Here is a 20,425-nt window from a genome sequence, read left to right as displayed (position 1 = left end):
CATTTTTGCCGCTATTAAAACCGAAGGAAAAACCGTACCGCCGTACTATACAAAAATGCATTCAATTATAGTATAAAGAGAACATGAACCCAACCATCATTGTGATAAAAAGAGCCGCTGCCTGTTGTATTGTAATTTCGATTATTTTCATATTATCTGCTAATGCAATCTCGACTAATATTGAACTCGGGTCGTTTTGGTTGAATAAAATTTTGTTTGGTAGCTAATAGTTCCCATGGATACCTGCGAAATAAGTATTCACTAGCTGGCGCGTTATACACTAACCCGTATCAACCGACGAATTTATTGATTGAATGAAATCATCAAAACAAGTTGCTGGAAACGAAACAATAGTTATTACCCAGCGATCTTAGTTATAACTGTTAATTGTGTAAATAACCAGCCATTTAGTTCTTGTAATGGTTAAAACGTCTTGGCAAAAGAAAAGTAATCAAAGTCTCTCAACTGTAAGAAATCGAAAAGAAAAGTCTTTTCAACAAGTTTTGTGCATGGAATGATGAAATGCTGGTTGTTAACCATAACCGATCCAAGTTTTATCATTAAAAGTTAAACAATGCAAACTAATTCTTTGGTTTGAAAATTGAATGGCAATATAATGGTGGCTGGAAAAAAGTTTATCGGCATTTTCATTATTGGTGTTTGTTCGCTATTTGCCAAAGTTTTTTCGAAATACGTCGAAGGACATTTGAAAACCTTGGATGTGAGTACAAATTTTTGCTTAAAATTAAGTTATTCATCATTCGAGAAAATCGATTTTAATTCTGTGGTTGCTTTCCACAGAACTGGGCATTTGTAGCCCGATTTTGTTTCATTTCCGGCAAAGGACGATACGAGTATGAAATTGAATTTGAACGACGTATGGGTGAACCACAACTCCTGCTATATTACGATGATGAAAGCCAATGGCCAGCGGTTTATAAGACGGATACGGTAATTTTATTGTATACGTTAGGTTGATGAATGTCCTGTTCGACTAACATGAACGTTTATCTAGACTTGCCAACAAAAATTATCGGTTTTGAGTGAAATCAACAATCAAATTGTCACATTGTCAGCTAGCTCACCACACAATTTACAATCAGGATGCAAATTATATTCGAAAAATAACAATCCCAAGGCACCGTCAGACACTTCAACTGAAAAACCAGTTCAACCGCCATTCGATTCGACATATTTTGATCAATTTATAAAAACAACTACAGAGCCAGTAACTTCGCCAGATCCTGTTAATTCAACGTATGATTTCGGGACAGAGTTCTTCAACAACACTGACTATAATATGACTGACACATTCAACTCGTCTGAATTTGTGAAAATTCCCTATTCACGTGACATGACTTACGAAAATGATTTGGAAAATGGTACCGAGTTTATAAACGATGTAGAAGAATTGTTCACATCAACAAGTCGTGATGATGTTAACGACAATATTCGTTTGCCACGTGATATCGGGAACAGAGGAACGAAAAAGGAAAAGGGAACGGTTATGGTGATATGCAACAATGTGGGTGGTTTTACAAGCTCAAGAGAACGATGGTGGTACATAGCAATATCGAACTGTAGAAGCACGAAAGGTCTTGATGTTAGATATCGATTCCGAATGACTAATGGAGTATTTGGAGACTTTTGGCATGAACATTTTTCAGCTGACGAGATGTGTGAGTGTTCTTTTCTTAGAATTTTATTGTCGTAATGATGTGAAAGTGGATGGTATTACCCGAAGAAAGCTTGATTCTAGAAAATCGTTGATCATTGCTAAAATAGATTTTACATACTTTTGTTTTCCCTAGGGTCGAAAGTGGCTTATTACTACCCCAGAAAAGAAATGTAAATTGATTTTAAGCTCAAAAGCACGTAAAATCGATTACATAACTCGGAACAAAAATGAAGTCTCGGCTTTGCCTCGAGCGCGAAAACTTTACTTTTCATCCATTTATCCGTTGTTATGAAAAAAGACTATTTCCTTCCAGATATTCCACCGATACTTCTTGCGTTGAGTCTAATTTACTCGTTCTTGTTGATTGCCGTATTTATATGTTCAATCGAACTCAAAACATTGCATTTGTTTCACTGTACTTACCGCTTGTTTGCGTTCAGTGTGGTTCTCTACCTGATGGGAATATTATTACAGGGTGTCGCTTATGCTAAGGTAACAACTGATTCCGCGCATTGCATTTTTGAATATGCTTGATTTTCATTTACAATTAAATTGAAATGTAGTATGGCCTAACTGGGCTGGGACCGAATACCACATTAGGTGCGTTGTTCATGGGAGCAAGTGAAATTTCGTTCCTTACGTTGGTTTTACTCATGGCGAAAGGATATACTATAACTAGAGCGAGATTGTCAAGTGCTTCTACAATAAAACTGACAGTTTTCGTTAACCTGTACATCGTCACTTACATATCTCTGTTCATTTTCCAGTCTCAGGTGGGTGAAATACGACTTCCGTGACGTTCGTTTTAAGTAATTCTTTTCACACAGGCATTCGATCCCGGAGAAGTTCTTAATCTTTATGAATCACCAGCTGGATTTGGGTTAGCCGGCTTAAGAGGCATCGCATGGGCTGCCTTCATAATTTCAATTGTGAAGACGATTAAGAAATATCCGGAGAAAGGATCCTTTTACTTTCCGTTTGCCTTTTTCGGAACGTTGTGGTTACTGGGCGGACCGTCAGCAACATTTTTGGGTATTGCTGTGTTGGACCCATGGGTCAGGGAAAGTAAGTCATTGAATGTACTGTTGTGGTTTTGAATTGTAAATTTTGCTTTCGTTTGTCAAGGTGTGATGTGTGCCGTTTCTGGTGCTTTGTCTGTGGCTGGACATTCTACATTTCTGGTAGGTCCTTCAAATTCATTTTGATAATAGTTAGCCTAACGATGCATTTTAGTATTTGACATGGCCATCCCGTGCCAATAAAAGTTTCCCTTATCATGTCAGAGCGAATCATGTTGGAATTGCTTCAAATGACGATGACGGAGCGGACTATCCCAGGTGAATTTTCAAAAATGACTTATGTCCAAGCGTAAAAAACATAACAAATTTTTCAGACATATGTACGAACCGGCACTGCCCGACCAAAATTTAATTATACCTCTGTCTCGACGAACCGAAGAGCTTATACACGGCGTTTACGGCCAATACTTGATTGAAAGACAAATCAATACTATTGGCAGCAACTACGATAGAAGTCAGTCAGCTCAGGATGATGATAATGCATCCGAAAATTCGCCCGATAAATATGGTCCAACCAATAACACCCTGTACTCAGCGAATGATGTAAATGGAGAAAGACAATCTAGAGATGCAGAACAGGTAGACTCTGGACATCCGTCGCTGGAAACGTCCGTTAGTCCCAATGAGACGACAGCATCTTCAGCACAAAATACACCACGTAATACACGTAAGATATCAACAGACACAAATGACGGTGTGTTGAAGTATAATCCCTTTGTTGTTAACGGAGTTAAGCGAGCTCCGAACAAAGTTATTTTAGAGCCAATTGAGAATTCGGTTAAGGAAATGGGCATGGTACCAAAGCATTTGTTTGCCGCAAAAAAGACCAAATAAATAGAAAATTTGACGATTGAGATAAAATGAAATTAAAATGTTTGCTGAAATAAATTTGTACAAAAAATGAAAATTTGTCGCATAATTAATGAACTATTGACATTGGCTACCTCTATTCTATTATGACGATTTAATGTTTGGCCTGATAAACGCACCACAACTTTGTTTAATCTGCTTGAAAACAAATTCAAATTCTGTTCTTCATACACTTCCCCAATGCCAATATTGACCAATGATTTACCCAACTCTTGCAAACCACTAAAAGCTTTTACACATATTCACGATATGCTTGCTGCATTTCACAATATGAAATTGGAATTTTAATCAATATATGAAATTTGAATAACCAAGTCATAACCATCATAAACACACCGAACTGCATCTGGCCATAATTTAATCATATTTGCTGATGAATTTCGTTTGTGTTGTTCAGATGGCTTGCCAATGGCAAATTTGCTGTGGATTTTTTTTTATTTTCAGCAGTCTTTTGAAAGAAAAGCGACAAAGAATTTTTGAAATTTCGTTTTAGTTCATTTAACGTTTGTATGGAAACGATTCCTTTATGCTAAACCAGAAATGTAGCAAAAATCTGCAAGAGAGATATCAGAAGCGCATGAAGCATATTACAGGTCAAAGACTTAGGAAGCAAGCAAAGAAAAATTTACTTATCATACACTACCCAAAAATCGGGAAATCTACAATCAACATATTGTTGCCAAGTATAAAATCGAGAGTTCGTCAGAATTTTACATGCTACATGCGTCGAAAACCGTTTCATGTTTGACATAACTCGGTATAAAAATTAAAAGTTTTGTTGTCGTGTGTTTATTGACCTCGGCTTCGCCTCAGATCAACAAAATTCACACTAAAGCTCTACTTTTCATCTTTCTATCCCTAGTCATGTAATAGTACATTTAATACCTAAGACTAAAAGGGTTTTTAAGCGTGTGAGATCTTTCCAGACAGAGCCGAAGGCGAGGTCTGGGATCGAAGGTGCATAATATTGGTGAATGAAAGCTACACATTTCTGGTGGTTATTGTCGTCTTACATTTTTCAAAAAGGGGTTTTTGTAAAAAGATGTTAGCGAAATTAATCAAAAATCTAGCATTTAAAAGATGCTCGAATGCAGGGCTTTCAACAAAGCATCCATTCCTAAACAAACGATGAACTCAAGTTACAGATTTGATGATCAAATCATGATAAGCTGGCCGTTTCTAAAGGGTCAATTGTCTCTTGAAGACAGAAGGGTAACTGCCACTACAGTCCACAGTGTGCTCTACTTTGATACTCACGAAATCATAGAATATTTAAAAGTCGTCATTGAGTGTTGTTGCCAGCTAACGCTGTATTAATAAGCTGGAACGTGAAAACGTTTCACTAAAATTTACATTACAATTTCTATGAATATTTCGATTTATATCTATACTGAAGTGTCATAACCTTAAGAAAATATATGGAGAAACGCATCGAACGTTGTACATTGTAACCTATTACAACATCAAAAGAGCAGTGATAAATACCTTCCGTCAAGAAACGTTTGTTATGCTAATTATTCCCAAAATATCCGATATAGCTGTAGGACAGTACCCCGTACAACCACTAAAAATTTCGATATTATAAATCGATTGAATGTCTTTGATGCATTTTCGGATAGCATCTATAATATGAATATTGAATGCAGCCTGCATAACGTATGACATTTGTTCTATCGAAAAATTGATATTTCCGGTGGTCATGCCATTTTCTAACAATTTTTATTTCGGAAAAACTGAAAAATTCAACAGTTTCTCTGTCTAAAATTCATCTAATTTCCTTCAAGCATCAGTCGATGCTCATAAAGACATTTTTTGAAAAAAAAAATATTTAAAAATTCATCCAGACAATGTGCACCATACTACTCTCACTTTACATGTCCAAACTTTATATTTGTTATACACACAATTCTGTGGCATCTCTTTCGATGTTCTAAGTTTTTCATTTCACTTTCAATCAAGCGGTCAAACAAATCGCTGCACTTTTTAAATTTTCGATGCAAACCAGAACTAGTTTTCGGATCATTTACTTTTTGTGAACATTTTTTTTCTGTATTCGAATTTTTTGACCTCGAATAACATAAAATACCTTTCGGCTCTGTGTGGAATTTCTCTTAGAATGTTCATCGTGATCGGTTTTATTTGCGGTCTAATTTTAATATTTTGTTGGGTGGATACGAGGAAGCCGAAGGATTTTCCACCAGGTATGTGTACAAAAATGTAACTGATTGAAAGGGCCGCGATTTTATAACCAACGATGACGTAGGTCCGAGCTGGATTCCACTACTAGGTGTAATACCTTTAGTAAAAAACCTGCACAGTATATGTGGCTTCTATCACTTAGTGTGGCACTACTTAACACAGAGGTATGGGGCGATCGTTGGTTTACGTGTTGGTCATGATCGCATAATAATAGTTGCTGGAAAAAACGAAATCAAAGAATTCTATGCGACAGATGAGTTTAATGGTCGCCCGGATGGATTCTTTTACCGAATCAGATCATTTGATAAGCGATTGGGAGTAGTTTTCACAGACGGAAAGGACTGGGAAATTCAAAGGAAATTTTCCTTAAAAGTGTTGAGACAATTGGGCGGAAAGAATACCATGAAGGATCATATTGAACGCGAAGCTAACGAAATAGTCCACTTCCTTTATACGAAAGCAAAGACTGGAAAGCCGATCAATTTGCAGCATATTTTTGATGTACCAGTTCTAAATATTTTATGGGCATTGCTGGCGGGACACAGGTTCATATAATTTACAGATCGAAATCTTAGTCACTTTTACAGTGTCCTTACTACAGATTTTCATTGGAGGACGAGCGTCTGTCAATGTTGCTGAAAATGATTCACGACAGTTTTCGTGTAATTGATATGTCTGGTGGCATCTTGAATCAATTTCCTTTCGTCCGTTATATTGCACCGAACGGAAGTGGATACAAGCCATTAGTTAACACGTTATCTCCGTTATGGGCGTTTTTAAAGGTGAGAAATGGATATAGTTATCGTATGTTCTGCATTGCAGTTTGATCAAATTGTATTTGAAGGAAGTTGTAATTGAGACGAAAAATTCACTCACTGACGAAGAACCGAAAAGCTTAATCCAAGCTTTTTTGCACGAAATTGAAAAAGTAGCAACGAAAGACAGTTCGTTCACCGAAGATCAATTGTTGGCTCTGTGTTTAGATTTATTCCAAGGTAAATTATAACTGACCCTTGTGAGTCGTTCTATAGCTTAATTTTTCATAATTTAAAGCTGGAACGGAAACAACAAGCAACACACTGGCGTTCGGTGTGTACTGGCTGCTCCACAATGAACGAGTTGTTGAGAAGTTGAAAACTGAACTTGATACGGTTGTTGGACGTCGTAGACTGCCTAATTTAAATGATCGTTCTACGCTTCCATATACTGAAGCTGTCATTTGCGAGATACAAAGAATTTCGAATGTTGCTCCATTGGGTATTGTTCACAGGTTAGCAGACCTATCGGCTAATAATATTGGAGTAGCAAAATTCAAAAATTACTTACAGATGCATGGAAACGGTCAAGTTCGATAATTACGTCATTCCGAAAGGAACTTTGGCTTTGGTTTCATTGTACAGCTTGCACATGGACGAAAATTATTGGAAAGATCCACATACGTTCAGGCCGGAAAGATTTCTCGATGAATATGGAATGTTCATACATCACGAACATTTCATGCCATTCGGATCGGGTAATGGTCTTTGATTCTCTTTAAATGCTTTCAATAAATAATTAAAAATATTCCAAGGCAAACGACGGTGTATGGGAGAAAATCTTGCTAAGTCCAGCTTGTTTCTGTATCTTGCTTCTTTCATTCATTCGTTCGATATGGAAATTCCCGCTGGAAATGGATTACCAGATGTAACGGGTCTGGATGGAATCACTTTATCTCCAAAACCATTTGAAGTTTTATTAAAGCCGAGATCGACGTTGTAAACCTTGTAAACCATTTCATTAAAGAGTTTGTTCATTTTACGTACTGGAGCTACGCGGGTCATTGTAATCGAAAATAAACGTGTCCGCATAAGTGAAAATCGTTTGCAATCTGTAAGACTCCATCTTTCGTCATTTTGAGGCGCATATTTATAGAACTGCTGCTTGCCCTTGCACGAAGGCTCATTTTTCCAACGTCAAAAAACTTCCAAATTTTCAAACATGTATGTTACACCTATCTTTACGAAAGAAATGTAAGTTCTATTTTTATTGCATAATATTCCGAATATTTCTTATGTTCATGCTAGGAGCAGACCTGTGCCTAAACTGCCTAAAATCAGTCCTCCAAAAGAGATACGCAAATAACGATTCAGTAAAAAGTTACATTTTTAAATGTTCATGCAATCTTAGGGTGCTGACTTACATCAGCGCCACCATACCCACTCTCGAGTATTACTATTTCCCTTGACTGAAAGTCAGGGTCTTATGAAAGAAAATACCCTTAAATATCGATAACTCGAGTAATTCTTAATCGATTTGCAAAATTTTGGTTTTAATCGACGGAGAATGAAAATCATGAGATTAAGTTCGTAGATGGGCAATATTGGGGTAATGAGATGGGAGTAATTCTCAATAGAATTTTATTCCTTGTTACCGCGATAACTTCACTAATGGATAGATAGATAATGTTAGAACAACGAGATGGGAGAAATTCTACACCGACGATTTTCCTTGTTAACTCGATAATTGACAGAGAATGATTTAACATTGGGGTTAACATTGGAGTAGTGAGATGAAAGTAATTGTAAATACAACTTTGTTTCCTTGTTACCACGAAATTTTTTTCGTTGGCTGGTTGAGTAGTCATTAAGTTCTAGAAATTGAATTTGTAAAGGAACAATTTTCGTTAAAAGAAAAAAAATTGTCGAAGAAAGCTTCTTTTTACCCCTTCAGGATACACATCAGGATACCCAGTATAGTATACAACGATGTGATCGGTAAAGTCAATATCTCGTTACGCATATCCTCGAAGAATACAAACTTCTGCTTCACTCGTTGTTAATATTGTTTGTTTGTATTCTTCTTGGTGTATGTATAACATACTCAAAAATGCCTCTCCTGGTCACACTGTGTTATAATTTACTATTTTCCATGCTTAGGCTTATGAATATTCAAGAGGTAGGCAAGAAATATGCCATATTTATTGGGTGTAAAACAACGCTCGCTGAACCTTCGATTCACGCAGCTCTTCAGAAAATTAAATTAATTTTGAGTTTTCAAAACACCCAGTAAAAGATAAAAGAGATACACAATTAATGATGTAGCAAATAGACCATTCTGGTTTCGCCTTTTCATCTGACTAAAATTTTGTGATCTCAAAATTACCAGCTTTTTAAAAAATGGTAAGACAACTGGAACTGGAATTACTGAAAGTGGTGGGGCCTAGTTTAATTAATCGTCAAAATGACGCTCAAGAAGATCTGAATTAACACACAACTGATTTTAGATTTTAACATTTAATTCTTCTCAAGACACTGTATACACTTCGCATGCATGCTCAGGAGATGTTGGTCCTGCTATGTCGGAGTCCTGAGATCATGCGATACATATTGGCATTTTGTTTGATCAAAACCCATCGAGTCGAAATTCACGCTGTAAGTGCGGTCGAAATTCAAAATGGAAAGTGCGGAGGTCTTTCTAACGTAGCGTCATTTTCATGCAAGGAAGCGTTGGAATGTATTTTTCGGTTCACTTTTTCATCGAATCGTTCACTTAAAATTCAAATGTACACTTATGGCGTGAATTTAATTATTTTTATCACATACGCGCGGTGTTCGGATGTCAAAATTACTTAACTAGAGGTTTAATTCAAAAATTACATTTCAGTTCTTTGTTGTTGTCTCGTTTTCGCTTATGTGATAAAATAGAGTACACACTGACCCTTGGGCAGGAGCGCTGATTTGACTAGGGAACTGAAAAATCTAGTAGAATAAAATTTTCAATTTATGTCAGTGTTCATTTGAGTTCATTTTCATACAGTGTATTAGGACGTTACGAAAACGAACCGCTCCTGCCTGGTTTATTTTACTTTGCCGTATAGACATCAATAGACACCACAGACAATAGATCTCATCGGTTTGCGAAACTGATGACAGCACAGCTCAGTACAGTGGATTGCTTTGACGATTTTATGTGCAAACTAATCATAGGTAACCTAGCAAAAGCGGAAAATTATTAAAATTCCTGCAAATGCAGCAACAAATTTTAAGCATTTTTTCGAGCAATTAAACGCTTTTATTTTCCTTGACTTCAAATATAAACATTTCACGGTTACTAAAAGTGTTTAATTCAATTTTCCATTAGCATTTTCTATGTTAACGGTCACAGACAAAGTGGAATTAGCCAACGGGTTGAATAAATTATACGTGAATAGTTTACTGGAAATTAACCAATCAATAGGCCCAAGTGAATTGTTGGATGAGCCTATGATACAACGTCAATCCACGTTCGATTTTATGCATGTGGATGCAGACTACCTGAAACAGTGCTTGATGGAGATGAAGAACAAGAGTGATACGAGAATGGTCTCGGAAAGTGGAAAGAAATTGGTGAAAGAGGCGAAACAATTCTGGTGGTATTCCTTGATTTGAAAAGAGCGTTCGATACAATCGACCGGAAAAGGTTACTGGAGAAGTTGAGAAAACTGGGTTGCTCTGAAAGCGTGATTAATTGGTTCGCCGGTTATCTGGAGGGAAGAAGTCAACAGACTAAAGTGAATGGATACACATCAGACCTAATGGCAAATAACCTGGGAGTTCCTCAAGGATCCGTATTGGGCGCCATTTTGTTTGTGCTATATGTGAATGATATGCCAAGCCAACTGCGCAGTGCTTTCATAAACTTATTTGCTGACGACACCTTAATTTATCTGCACGGGAATGACATTGATGCAATGCGAAATGAAATGAACAGCGAGCTCGAGAGGGTTAACCAGTGGTTAAAGCTAAATAAGTTAAAGCAAAACGTGAGTAAGACGAAAGTGATGGTGCTCGGAAACTCATCTATGACTACACCGTTAAACATGGATGGACGGATGTTGGGAATTGAACGAGAACGAGAATTCAAGTACCTAGGTGTGATGCTTGACGAAAAATTAAGTTTCAAATCCCACGTAGATTACGTGTGCAAGAAAGTGGCAAATAAGGCTGGAGTGCTGGCAAGATTGGCTAGGAATTTGACCATAGGTGCAAGAATATGCATTTACAAATCTGTAATTGCGACTCACTTCGACTATAATTGTGCATCGATTCTTCTTCTGAGCAACGAGTCATCATTCGATCGTATGCAGAAACTACAGAACAGAGCAATGCGGGCGATACTCCGCTGCAAGAAACTGACACCGATTGCGAGTATGTTGGAGGCAAAGGGTTCACGAAACGACGATGAAATTCATACGCAAACTTAAAAATGGTCTGCTACCGCGATATCTCAGCGAAATGGTTACGTACAACCGTGATATTCACAATTATCCAACAAGGTCAAGGAACGACTTCAGGATAGAATGCAAGAGGAGTGTAAAAAGTTGGAATTCAGTATTCAATAGGGGATTGATACAATACAATGCGTTACCGGGTGATGTAAAAAACACAAAGTGTGAACGGACGTTTAAGGATAAGTTAAGACAATTTGTGAAAGACAATTGTTGATTAGTGATGTAATGTCTCAATGTTAGTGTATTTATATAAAATTGTGATTTTTAATAGCTTTTGCTAAATAAATGTCGATTATTATTATTATTAACTGTTTTCCTAAAAAATTATTTCAAAAACTTCCTCTCTTTGCGAAGTTGGCTAAGTTTAGTTTGCACACAATTTTTGGCATGCGATAGCATTGCCAGTCGTCAACCGAAGAGATGTATACACGTTGCTCCTGAATGCCGCACCGGATTCATTTCGGTTTTTTCTATTTAGTAAATTTCATTCCAGCAAAGCTACGAAAATATATAGATGAATCATTTATTTATCACATCTGCTAGGAATCAATTCTACATGTGTTGTTTTTATAAATAATAAAACAATTGGATAAAGCATGGCTTGGCTTGCTCAAACTTAATTTTAATCTGAATTTTCTTCTGTCATACGTTCAATCCATTCCCTGTGCGCGCACACTCTTGTGTACATCGAAGGTGCGCGACAGTTCCCTGGTGGGGCCAATCCCCAAGAAACAACGCCCACAACTGTGTGAGTATCGCTCTTTACTAACGGGCCTCCTATATTGTGCATAACATAGTTCACAATTTTGTAATTAAAGGTTTTTATGATGATATTTTGAATGTATCCATACCTCCGTGGCCATTGCAATTACACTCATCAATTGCACATACATTTTCAGACAAAATGGGAAAAACAGCAATCTCTAAATCAATTTGGCACTTGCTGAGTGGATATATGTTAACGGTTCGGACATGTAACTCAGATGGTCGGGTGCCAAATAACTGCTGAATAGAAAGAGACATGCGTATTTATCGTTGCAAAAACTCATAGACAAAGGTCAGTCATACACTATCTGCATTTTCAAAGTCGAAGGCTTGTACTTCACTGTAATCTTCAAGAACTGCACATTCTGTTATTGAGTTGGAGTTGGAGTTTGTCTTAGGAGGAACAATTATGCCTGTTAACGTCTTCTCAGAGAAAGATCTATAACGGATTGTTGGGACCAAAATTTTTTGATTATGCTTTATTTACAGCAAATTAATTATCGGGAAAATACAATTATTTTTATTGAAAATTATAAATAAAAAATCTCCTCCATTTTGACGTCGTCTGGAATACTTCCCATGATGCAAACTGCATTATTCTTTTGAATGGCCAGCGACAATCTTTGAAATAGAAATTGAACGCTACGAGGGTCACCGCTGATCTTTTCCAATTTTTTTCCGAGTGACGAAAAGAATTGCTTTGCTTCGGTTGACCACGAGCCCATTGTTTCCACGGCCAATGCAACGAAATGATAATTTTGACTCTTTATATTTTTGTAAAGATTATGTTTTCGTCTAACTGCTTGATCGGCAGCTGAACCAGCTCTTTTTGATGTCTGATTGAGGTACGAATTTGCGAAGGTATCCACGCATGTTGCGTCCCAAACGAGCGCTTGTCCTTTAGCCCAAGGGATAAGTGTCATTCCGTCTGGTCGTTTGCCGTCATCACGATATAAGCCTGTTGGTTCAAGTTTCGCTGGGATATTTGTTGATCGAAGGGCCCTCGCTGTGATATCGTTGAATTCGCTGTGACGTGAAAATCTTCCTTGACTCTTTATGCAGCTTAAACTATGAAGACCGTTGGAGTCTACTCGTTCACCGCAGATGCACTTGTGGGGTTTACAGATTTCGCTCCCCAAACGTAGCGCCATGCCGATTCGTAACTCGTTGTTATTCAAAAATGTCCCAACGTTTGCAGATGGAATTGCGTTCAACCATGCTCCTGACTCTGGTGTTTGTGATGCAAGAAAACGTGAACGTTCGATTGGAGACGAGTGGTTCAGGTTTCTGATGATTCTTTTTGAATTGATTGAGTCCCAATTACGTTGGTGTTCAGGAACTTGCGGTATTTGATTTGGATTTAACATGTTCCATTCATTCACTGCATCTTCAAAATAATGAATCAAAGACTCGCCTGATGAATTATTCATTATTTACGAAACGAGATTCTTTGATCCATAAGTTGATGATAAAAATGATGGCAATGCAATGTCCTCGGATTTTCGGATTCCTAAACCACCCAACTTTATCGGTAGACTGGCCTGCTTCCATTGCTCGTCTTTGATGTGGATGTTCAAAAATGATTCCAATGAATTCTTTATTGCGTTGTCTATTCTTTCGATGAAATTTTGATGCATCCAGACCGGATTTGTTCGTAATAAATAAGTTAATTTTGGTATTCCGAAACAGTTTTTCAAAATGACATATGCGACATGTGAGTTCAATTTTGGTAGACGATCGAGAAGTGCTGATAATTTGGTGAAAGTCTCGTTTGAAATTTTTTGATCAATTTTTTTTTCGTACTATCGCAGAATGCGTCAACAACAACGATATTAGATGTTTTGGAAGCTGTAATGTCGTATGTAAGTCGTGAAACACGAAGATCATATAAAAGTTCAATCTGTTCAATCTGCTGCTAGACTAAGCCAACTGATGTATAGCATACGCGCAGTTTCGTATTGCAAAATCGTCGATAAGCTTTATTTGTTATATGCAGATTAGCAAAAAAAATATACGCCTTGTGTAACAGTGGAGCGGAGTTTATTTTATCAATTTTAAATTCTGAAAATTAGTACAGTGACTCACATTCTAAAAGCAGCCACTGAATGCAGAAAGATAATAACTGATGGCGTTGCTTCCGCCTCGCCGGGTAGTGTGCAACGCCGTATACTTGGGGAGGTCACGCAGATGCAGATACGCGGATGACGCACACAAAATTTGATAGTTTCATACATTTTTAAAGTAGGTGGATTCTTAAATTGGACAACTTCATAATAGATCTATTCTTTTTTATGTCCTTGGGGTAGAGTGTACATCTGGCCAAATACGAAAAAAATTGAACGAAATGTAACCAATAGAAGTCAACATAACCATAAATTCGAATATTTTCAACTCGATCGATTTCAAAAAAATTAAACTTCTAATATGTTCCGTGCAATACCAAAATGACGTTCGAATCCGATTAGTATACTTGCCGATAATTTTTTGTTTAAAAATGCTCAGTTTGGACACTGATTTTGTAACGTTTATCACTGAAATAATATGGAAACAACTTGCAAATAAACTCCACTAATTTTGATATCCAAGACAACATATTGGCACTCATTTTAGTTCAAATCGATTGAATTAAAAATTAATTATTTTCTAAACATTCTAAATCAATTTTCGGCAATTTTTGACATTTGGTCCGTTTTATAGAAATGTCTCAAATGTAAACTCTACCCGGCGAGGCGGAAGCAACGCCATCTGTTATGACGTCTATGACTGTATGGAATTTTAATTTTTCAATGTTTTTAAGATGTATCGCTGAAAAGCATATACATATGGATTTTAGATTCCTTTTGGTGATATCTTTTCAACAGAATTCCTTTACAAAAAAAAACAATAATGTAGGACCGCAATACGACCACGAATGTGTTCGCTTTCCAGTGTTTAAAATGTCAATTTTCAGATCTTGTCTTTGGTTCTCCTACTCACACGAAAGCGCATGGAGTGCATGTGACAAGGATAGTCGCATTAGATTATTTTGTTTAAAACCACTGAAATAAATGTCTAAAAACTTAAATTTCTTAGACTGGCAGATTTTAGCATGCTAGCAACTATAAATTTTCTTCTTTGATAAAGCATTAGAATCATCGTCAATTACCTTAGACGAATTATTACTCTAAGTCAATTACCACATAACTTAACTGGCTTAACTGGATTTTAGGCCCCTAATATAGGCTCTCATTCATCAATTCTAACAAACTCGTTTGAAATTTCCGACTTTTTCATTTCTTTACAACTTCTACCAGTATTGGTTGGGGGTACCAATATGATCATACAACTTGATGATTTCTTAGAATCATAGACGAGTGAATTAATCTCGTAAGTCGTTTACTTACATTCAGTCCATTTTTAACGTTCAAGAACGGAACATCATCCGGGAAAATTTACAAAGTCATGAAGTGAGAATTTTTCTTTTTTCAATTTTTCTCGATTATTGTGGTTTATTCAAGTTTCAATTTAACAGAAACGACATCACAATTTTCTTTTTTGTTTCGGTGATTTCGTCAACTGCCTTGGCTCTCAAACTAACTTGTCGTTACAAAACAGAAACAGATTGGTGGACAAAAAAAGATGTATACTTTTGCGACTTAAAGTATGGTGTTGAGACACTCAAACCTCAAGATGTGATAACAGCGGTGAATGGTTATCATTTGGAAGATAAATCCAACGCTGACGTTGTTGGTTTTCGTGCGAACAAGAAACCACTTGCATATTTCCCGAAAGGTTTGCGTAACTATTTTGATGCGGAAAAAATTGAATTTATTGCCGTTTGGGAAACCGGATTAAAGGAAATTCATCAAAGTGATTTGTCGCCGTTTACGAAATTGAGAATTCTGAGCTTGTGGGTAAATGATGTTGAGGTAATTGAACGTGACCTGCTCAAGTTCAATCCACATCTAGAATACATTGGGTTGGGAAAGAATAAAATCAAGTTTGTCGATGGTAACGTTTTCGGTCATTTAAATGCGCTGCACTCATTGTATATCGACGACAACAAGTGTATTTCGACTCAAGTAACAGATAATAGAGAGGCAGTTGTAGATCTGTTACAAGAAATTCAAGAAAAATGTTCGGGTTCGAATGGCAGAGCACCTGGAGCTGATTCTAATTTTGAACTCACTTGCCGTTACGAAACAGAAACAGATTGGTGGGCCATAAACAACGTGTACTTTTGCGATTTGCAGTATGGTGTTCAGACTCTCAAACTCAAAGACGTGATAACAGCAGTCAATGGTTATCATTTGGATGATAAATGCAACGCTGATGTTGTTGGTTTTCGTGCGAACAAGAAACCACTTGCATATTTCCCGAAAGGTTTGCGTAACTATTTTGATGCGGAAAAAATTGAATTTATTGCCGTTTGGGAAACCGGATTAAAGGAAATTCATCAAAGTGATTTGTCGCCGTTTACGAAATTGAGAATTCTGAGCTTGTGGGTAAATGATGTTGAGGTAATTGAACGTGACCTGCTCAAGTTCAATCCACATCTAGAATACATTGGGTTGGGAAAGAATAAAATCAAGTTTGTCGATGGTAACGTTTTCGGTCATTTAAATGCGCTGCACTCATTGTATATCGACGACAACAAGTGTATTTCGACTCAAGTAACAGATAATAGAGAGGCAGTTGTAGATCTGTTACAAGAAATTCAAGAAAAATGTTCGGGTTCGAATGGCGGAGCACCTGGAGCTGATTCTAATTTTGAACTCACTTGCCGTTACGAAACAGAAACAGATTGGTGGGCCATAAACAAAGTGTACTTTTGCGATTTGCAGTATGGTGTTGAAACTCTCAAACTCAAAGACGTTATAACAGCAGTGAATGGTGATCATTTGTACGACAGATCCAACGCTGACGTTGTTGGTTTTCGTGCTAGCAAAAGACGACTTCAATATTTCCCGAAAGGTTTGGCGAACTATTTTGATGCGGATAAAATTGAATTTATTGCCGTTTGGGAAACCGGATTAAAGGAAATTCATCAAAGTGATTTGTCGCCGTTTACGAAATTGAGAATTCTGAGCTTGTGGATAAATGATGTTGAGGTAATTGAACGTGACCTGCTCAAGTTCAATCCACATCTAGAGTACATTGGGTTGGGAAAGAATAAAATCAAGTTTGTCGATGGTAACGTTTTTGGTCATTTAAATGCGCTGCGCTCATTGTATATCGATGACAACATGTGCATTTCGAGACAAGTAGCAGATAATAGAGAGGCAGTTGTGGATCTGTTACAAGAAATTCAACAAAGATGTTCGGGTTCCAATGGCACAGCACCTGCAGGCGATTCAAATTTCGAAATCACTTGCCGTTATGAAACAGAAACAGATTGGTGGGCCATAAACAACGTGTACTTTTGCGATTTGCAGTATGGTGTTGAAACTCTCAAACTCGAAGACGTTATAACAGCAGTGAATGGTGATCACTTGGACGACAGATCCAACGCTGACGTTGTTGGTTTTCGTGCTAGCAAAAGACGACTTGAATATTTCCCGAAAGGTTTGGCGAACTATTTTGATGCGGATAAAATTGAATTTATTGCCGTTTGGGAAACCGGATTAAAGGAAATTCATCAAAGTGATTTGTCGCCGTTTACGAAATTGAGAATTCTGAGCTTGTGGATAAATGATGTTGAGGTAATTGAACGTGACCTGCTCAAGTTCAATCCACATCTAGAGTACATTGGGTTGGGAAAGAATAAAATCAAGTTTGTCGATGGTAACGTTTTTGGTCATTTAAATGCGCTGCGCTCATTGTATATCGATGACAACATGTGCATTTCGAGACAAGTAGCAGATAATAGAGAGGCAGTTGTAGATCTGTTACAAGAAATTCAAGAAAAATGTTCGGGTTCCAATGGCACAGCACCTGGAGGTGATTCCAATCTCGAACTCACTTGTCGTTACGATACAGAAACAGATTGGTGGGCCATAGACGACGTGTACTTTTGCGATTTGCAGTATGGTGTTGAAACTCTCAAACTCAAAGACGTTATAACAGCAGTGAATGGTGATCACTTGGACGACAGATCCAACGCTGACGTTGTTGGTTTTCGTGCTAGCAAAAGACGACTTGAATATTTCCCGAAAGGTTTGGCGAACTATTTTGATGCGGATAAAATTGAATTTATTGCCGTTTGGGAAACCGGATTAAAGGTAATTCATCAAAGTGATTTGTCGCCGTTTACGAAATTGAGAATTCTGAGCTTGTGGATAAATGATGTTGAGGTAATTGAACGTGACCTGCTCAAGTTCAATCCACATCTAGAGTACATTGGGTTGGGAAAGAATAAAATCAAGTTTGTGGATGGTAACGTTTTCGGTCATTTAAATGCGCTGCACTCATTGTATATCGATGACAACAAGTGCATTTCGAGACAAGTAGCAGATAATAGAGAGGCAGTTGTAGATCTGTTACAAGAACTTCAACAAAAATGTTCGGATTCGTATGGCACAGCACCTGGAGGCGATTCAAATTTCGAAATCACTTGCCGTTATGAAACAGAAACAGATTGGTGGGCCATAAACAACGTGTACTTTTGCGATTTGCAGTATGGTGTTGAAACTCTCAAACTCAAAGACGTTATAACAGCAGTGAATGGTGATCACTTGGACGACAGATCCAACGCTGACGTTGTTGGTTTTCGTGCTAGCAAAAGACGACTTGAATATTTCCCGAAAGGTTTGGCGAACTATTTTGATGCGGAGAAAATTGAATTTATTGCCGTTTGGGAAACCGGATTAAAGGAAATTCATCAAAGTGATTTGTCGCTGTTTACGAAATTGAGAATTCTGAGCTTGTGGATAAATGATGTTGAGGTAATTGAACATGACCTGCTCAAGTTCAATACACATCTCGAGTACATTGGGTTGGGAAAGAATAAAATTAAGTTTGTCGATGGTAACGTTTTTGGTCATTTAAATGCGCTGCACTCATTGTATATCGATGACAACAAGTGCATTTCGAGACAAGTAGCAGATAATAGAGAGGCAGTTGTAGATCTGTTACAAGAAATTCAACAAAAATGTTCGGGTTACAATGGCACAGCACCTGGAGGCGATTCAAATTTCGAAATCACTTGCCGTTATGTTACTGAAACAGATTGGTGGGCCATAAACAACGTGTACTTTTGCGATTTGCAGTATGGTGTTGAAACTCTCAAACTCAAAGACGTTATAACAGCAGTGAATGGTGATCATTTGTACGACAGATCCAACGCTGACGTTGTTGGTTTTCGTGCTAGCAAAAGACGACTTGAATATTTCCCGAAAGGTTTGGCGAACTATTTTGATGCGGAGAAAATTGAATTTATTGCCGTTTGGGAAACCGGATTAAAGGTAATTCATCAAAGTAATTTGTCACCGTTTACGAAATTGAGAATTCTGAGCTTGTGGATAAATGATGTTGAGGTAATTGAACGTGACCTGCTCAAGTTCAATCCACATCTAGAGTACATTGGGTTGGGAAAGAATAAAATCAAGTTTGTGGATGGTAACGTTTTCGGTCATTTAAATGCGCTGCACTCATTGTATATCGATGACAACAAGTGCATTTCGAGACAAGTAGCAGATAATAGAGAGGCAATTGTAGATCTGTTACAAGAAATTCAACAAAAATGTTCGGGTTACAATGGCACAGCACCTAGAGGTCACTCTAATCTCGATATTCGTAAATAATGAAAATTATTTGTCACTGTGGAGTATATTTTTTCGAACATTTGTGCCAATACCAAGTCTGAAGTTATCGGGTTCCGAATATGTAACTTTATGTAATAATTTGAAACAACAACCCTGCAATAAATGTATATTTTTAAGAATTGTGACATTTTGTCTCCAGAAACGACAAAAAAGACTGAAATGCCTGATCAGCCTTGACCGAAATTTTCGTTTTGTGGTTTTCTACTTAAAGCATGGGAGGTTCCCTAAAAAGAGTACTTAAACTGGACTCTGTGTCAAACAAATTTTGACTCTGTAAAAAATGTGGATAATCTTGAATTAGCAATGGAATTTCGGGCAGATAAGAGAAAAGCGGAGTTTACAAAAAAGATGTCAGTATTGAAGGGCTAACTTGTTCATTCAGCAAAAACGATGCTGAAGCTTGTGAAGCTTTTTACCAAATAATTGTTTTAAGAGGTGTACATCTGCAGTCTGTTAATAACCAGGTAATCACCGTTTGTCTTCATCTCAAAATTTCTATTCGTAAATATACTCTTTCGCAGTGAATTGGTACAGTACAATAGTAGAAAACGAGAAAAATCCATGTCATTCGATATAAACCCTGTGTTTTCGCGGCAAAAGTTTAGAAAACTCATTTAGTATATAAAGCTTCACATCGTGTGCATTGGATAAGATTAAATTATAGCTCCACAAATTCTGTGATATTCATTGCGCATATAATATAACAAAATCCTGTACAAAATTTGCATCCATTTCAGCATATCTGTTCCGATAGTTGAATATTACTCTGCTAACATGCTTTATAACGAATATATCAGACTATGCAAATGTCTGCTACGAAGTTTCTTTTCGTTGAATCTTAACA

At 37.2% G+C, this 20,425-nt stretch overlaps 3 protein-coding genes across 3 annotated transcripts; all 3 read left to right on the top strand.

Annotated features, from left to right (window-relative positions):
* The first annotated feature begins 325 nt into the window (after nt 1–325).
* Nucleotides 326–3,664, top strand: LOC119073837 (transmembrane protein 145-like). Its single transcript, XM_037179648.1, has 9 exons — nt 326–721; nt 802–951; nt 1,016–1,679; nt 1,992–2,170; nt 2,242–2,451; nt 2,506–2,743; nt 2,804–2,859; nt 2,912–3,015; nt 3,072–3,664. Exons 1-9 carry the CDS (start codon nt 617–619, stop codon nt 3,589–3,591), a joined length of 2,226 nt encoding a protein of 741 aa, XP_037035543.1. The 5' UTR covers nt 326–616; the 3' UTR covers nt 3,592–3,664.
* Nucleotides 3,665–5,569: 1,905 nt separating this feature from the next.
* Nucleotides 5,570–7,654, top strand: LOC119073855 (methyl farnesoate epoxidase-like). Its single transcript, XM_037179718.1, has 7 exons — nt 5,570–5,828; nt 5,891–6,371; nt 6,428–6,608; nt 6,671–6,821; nt 6,880–7,096; nt 7,155–7,339; nt 7,397–7,654. The coding sequence occupies exons 1-7, from the start codon at nt 5,744–5,746 to the stop codon at nt 7,582–7,584; spliced, it is 1,488 nt and encodes a 495-aa protein (XP_037035613.1). The 5' UTR covers nt 5,570–5,743; the 3' UTR covers nt 7,585–7,654.
* Nucleotides 7,655–15,207: 7,553 nt separating this feature from the next.
* LOC119073823 lies at nt 15,208–19,700 on the top strand. Its single transcript, XM_037179609.1, has 2 exons — nt 15,208–15,285; nt 15,351–19,700. The coding sequence occupies exons 1-2, from the start codon at nt 15,281–15,283 to the stop codon at nt 19,558–19,560; spliced, it is 4,215 nt and encodes a 1,404-aa protein (XP_037035504.1). The 5' UTR covers nt 15,208–15,280; the 3' UTR covers nt 19,561–19,700.
* Nucleotides 19,701–20,425: the final 725 nt, after the last annotated feature.

The sequence above is a fragment of the Bradysia coprophila genome, unplaced genomic scaffold (assembly GCF_014529535.1).
Source record: "Bradysia coprophila strain Holo2 unplaced genomic scaffold, BU_Bcop_v1 contig_138, whole genome shotgun sequence".
Taxonomy (NCBI): domain Eukaryota; kingdom Metazoa; phylum Arthropoda; class Insecta; order Diptera; family Sciaridae; genus Bradysia; species Bradysia coprophila.
Note: the sequence above shows the minus strand (reverse complement) of the source record. Positions and strands in the feature narration are given on the sequence as shown.

Bases quoted from the DNA above. Each gene is read 5' to 3' on its own strand.
- LOC119073837 (XM_037179648.1), top strand. From the start codon at position 617: ATGGTGGCTGGAAAAAAGTTTATCGGCATTTTCATTATTGGTGTTTGT. The intron at 2,171-2,241 runs GTAACAACTGAT...ATTGAAATGTAG, and splicing joins AGGGTGTCGCTTATGCTAAG to TATGGCCTAACTGGGCTGGG. The intron at 2,744-2,803 runs GTAAGTCATTGA...TCGTTTGTCAAG, and splicing joins GGACCCATGGGTCAGGGAAA to GTGTGATGTGTGCCGTTTCT.
- LOC119073855 (XM_037179718.1), top strand. From the start codon at position 5,744: ATGTTCATCGTGATCGGTTTTATTTGCGGTCTAATTTTAATATTTTGT. The intron at 6,372-6,427 runs GTTCATATAATT...TCCTTACTACAG, and splicing joins GCATTGCTGGCGGGACACAG to ATTTTCATTGGAGGACGAGC. The intron at 7,340-7,396 runs GTAATGGTCTTT...AAATATTCCAAG, and splicing joins TTTCATGCCATTCGGATCGG to GCAAACGACGGTGTATGGGA.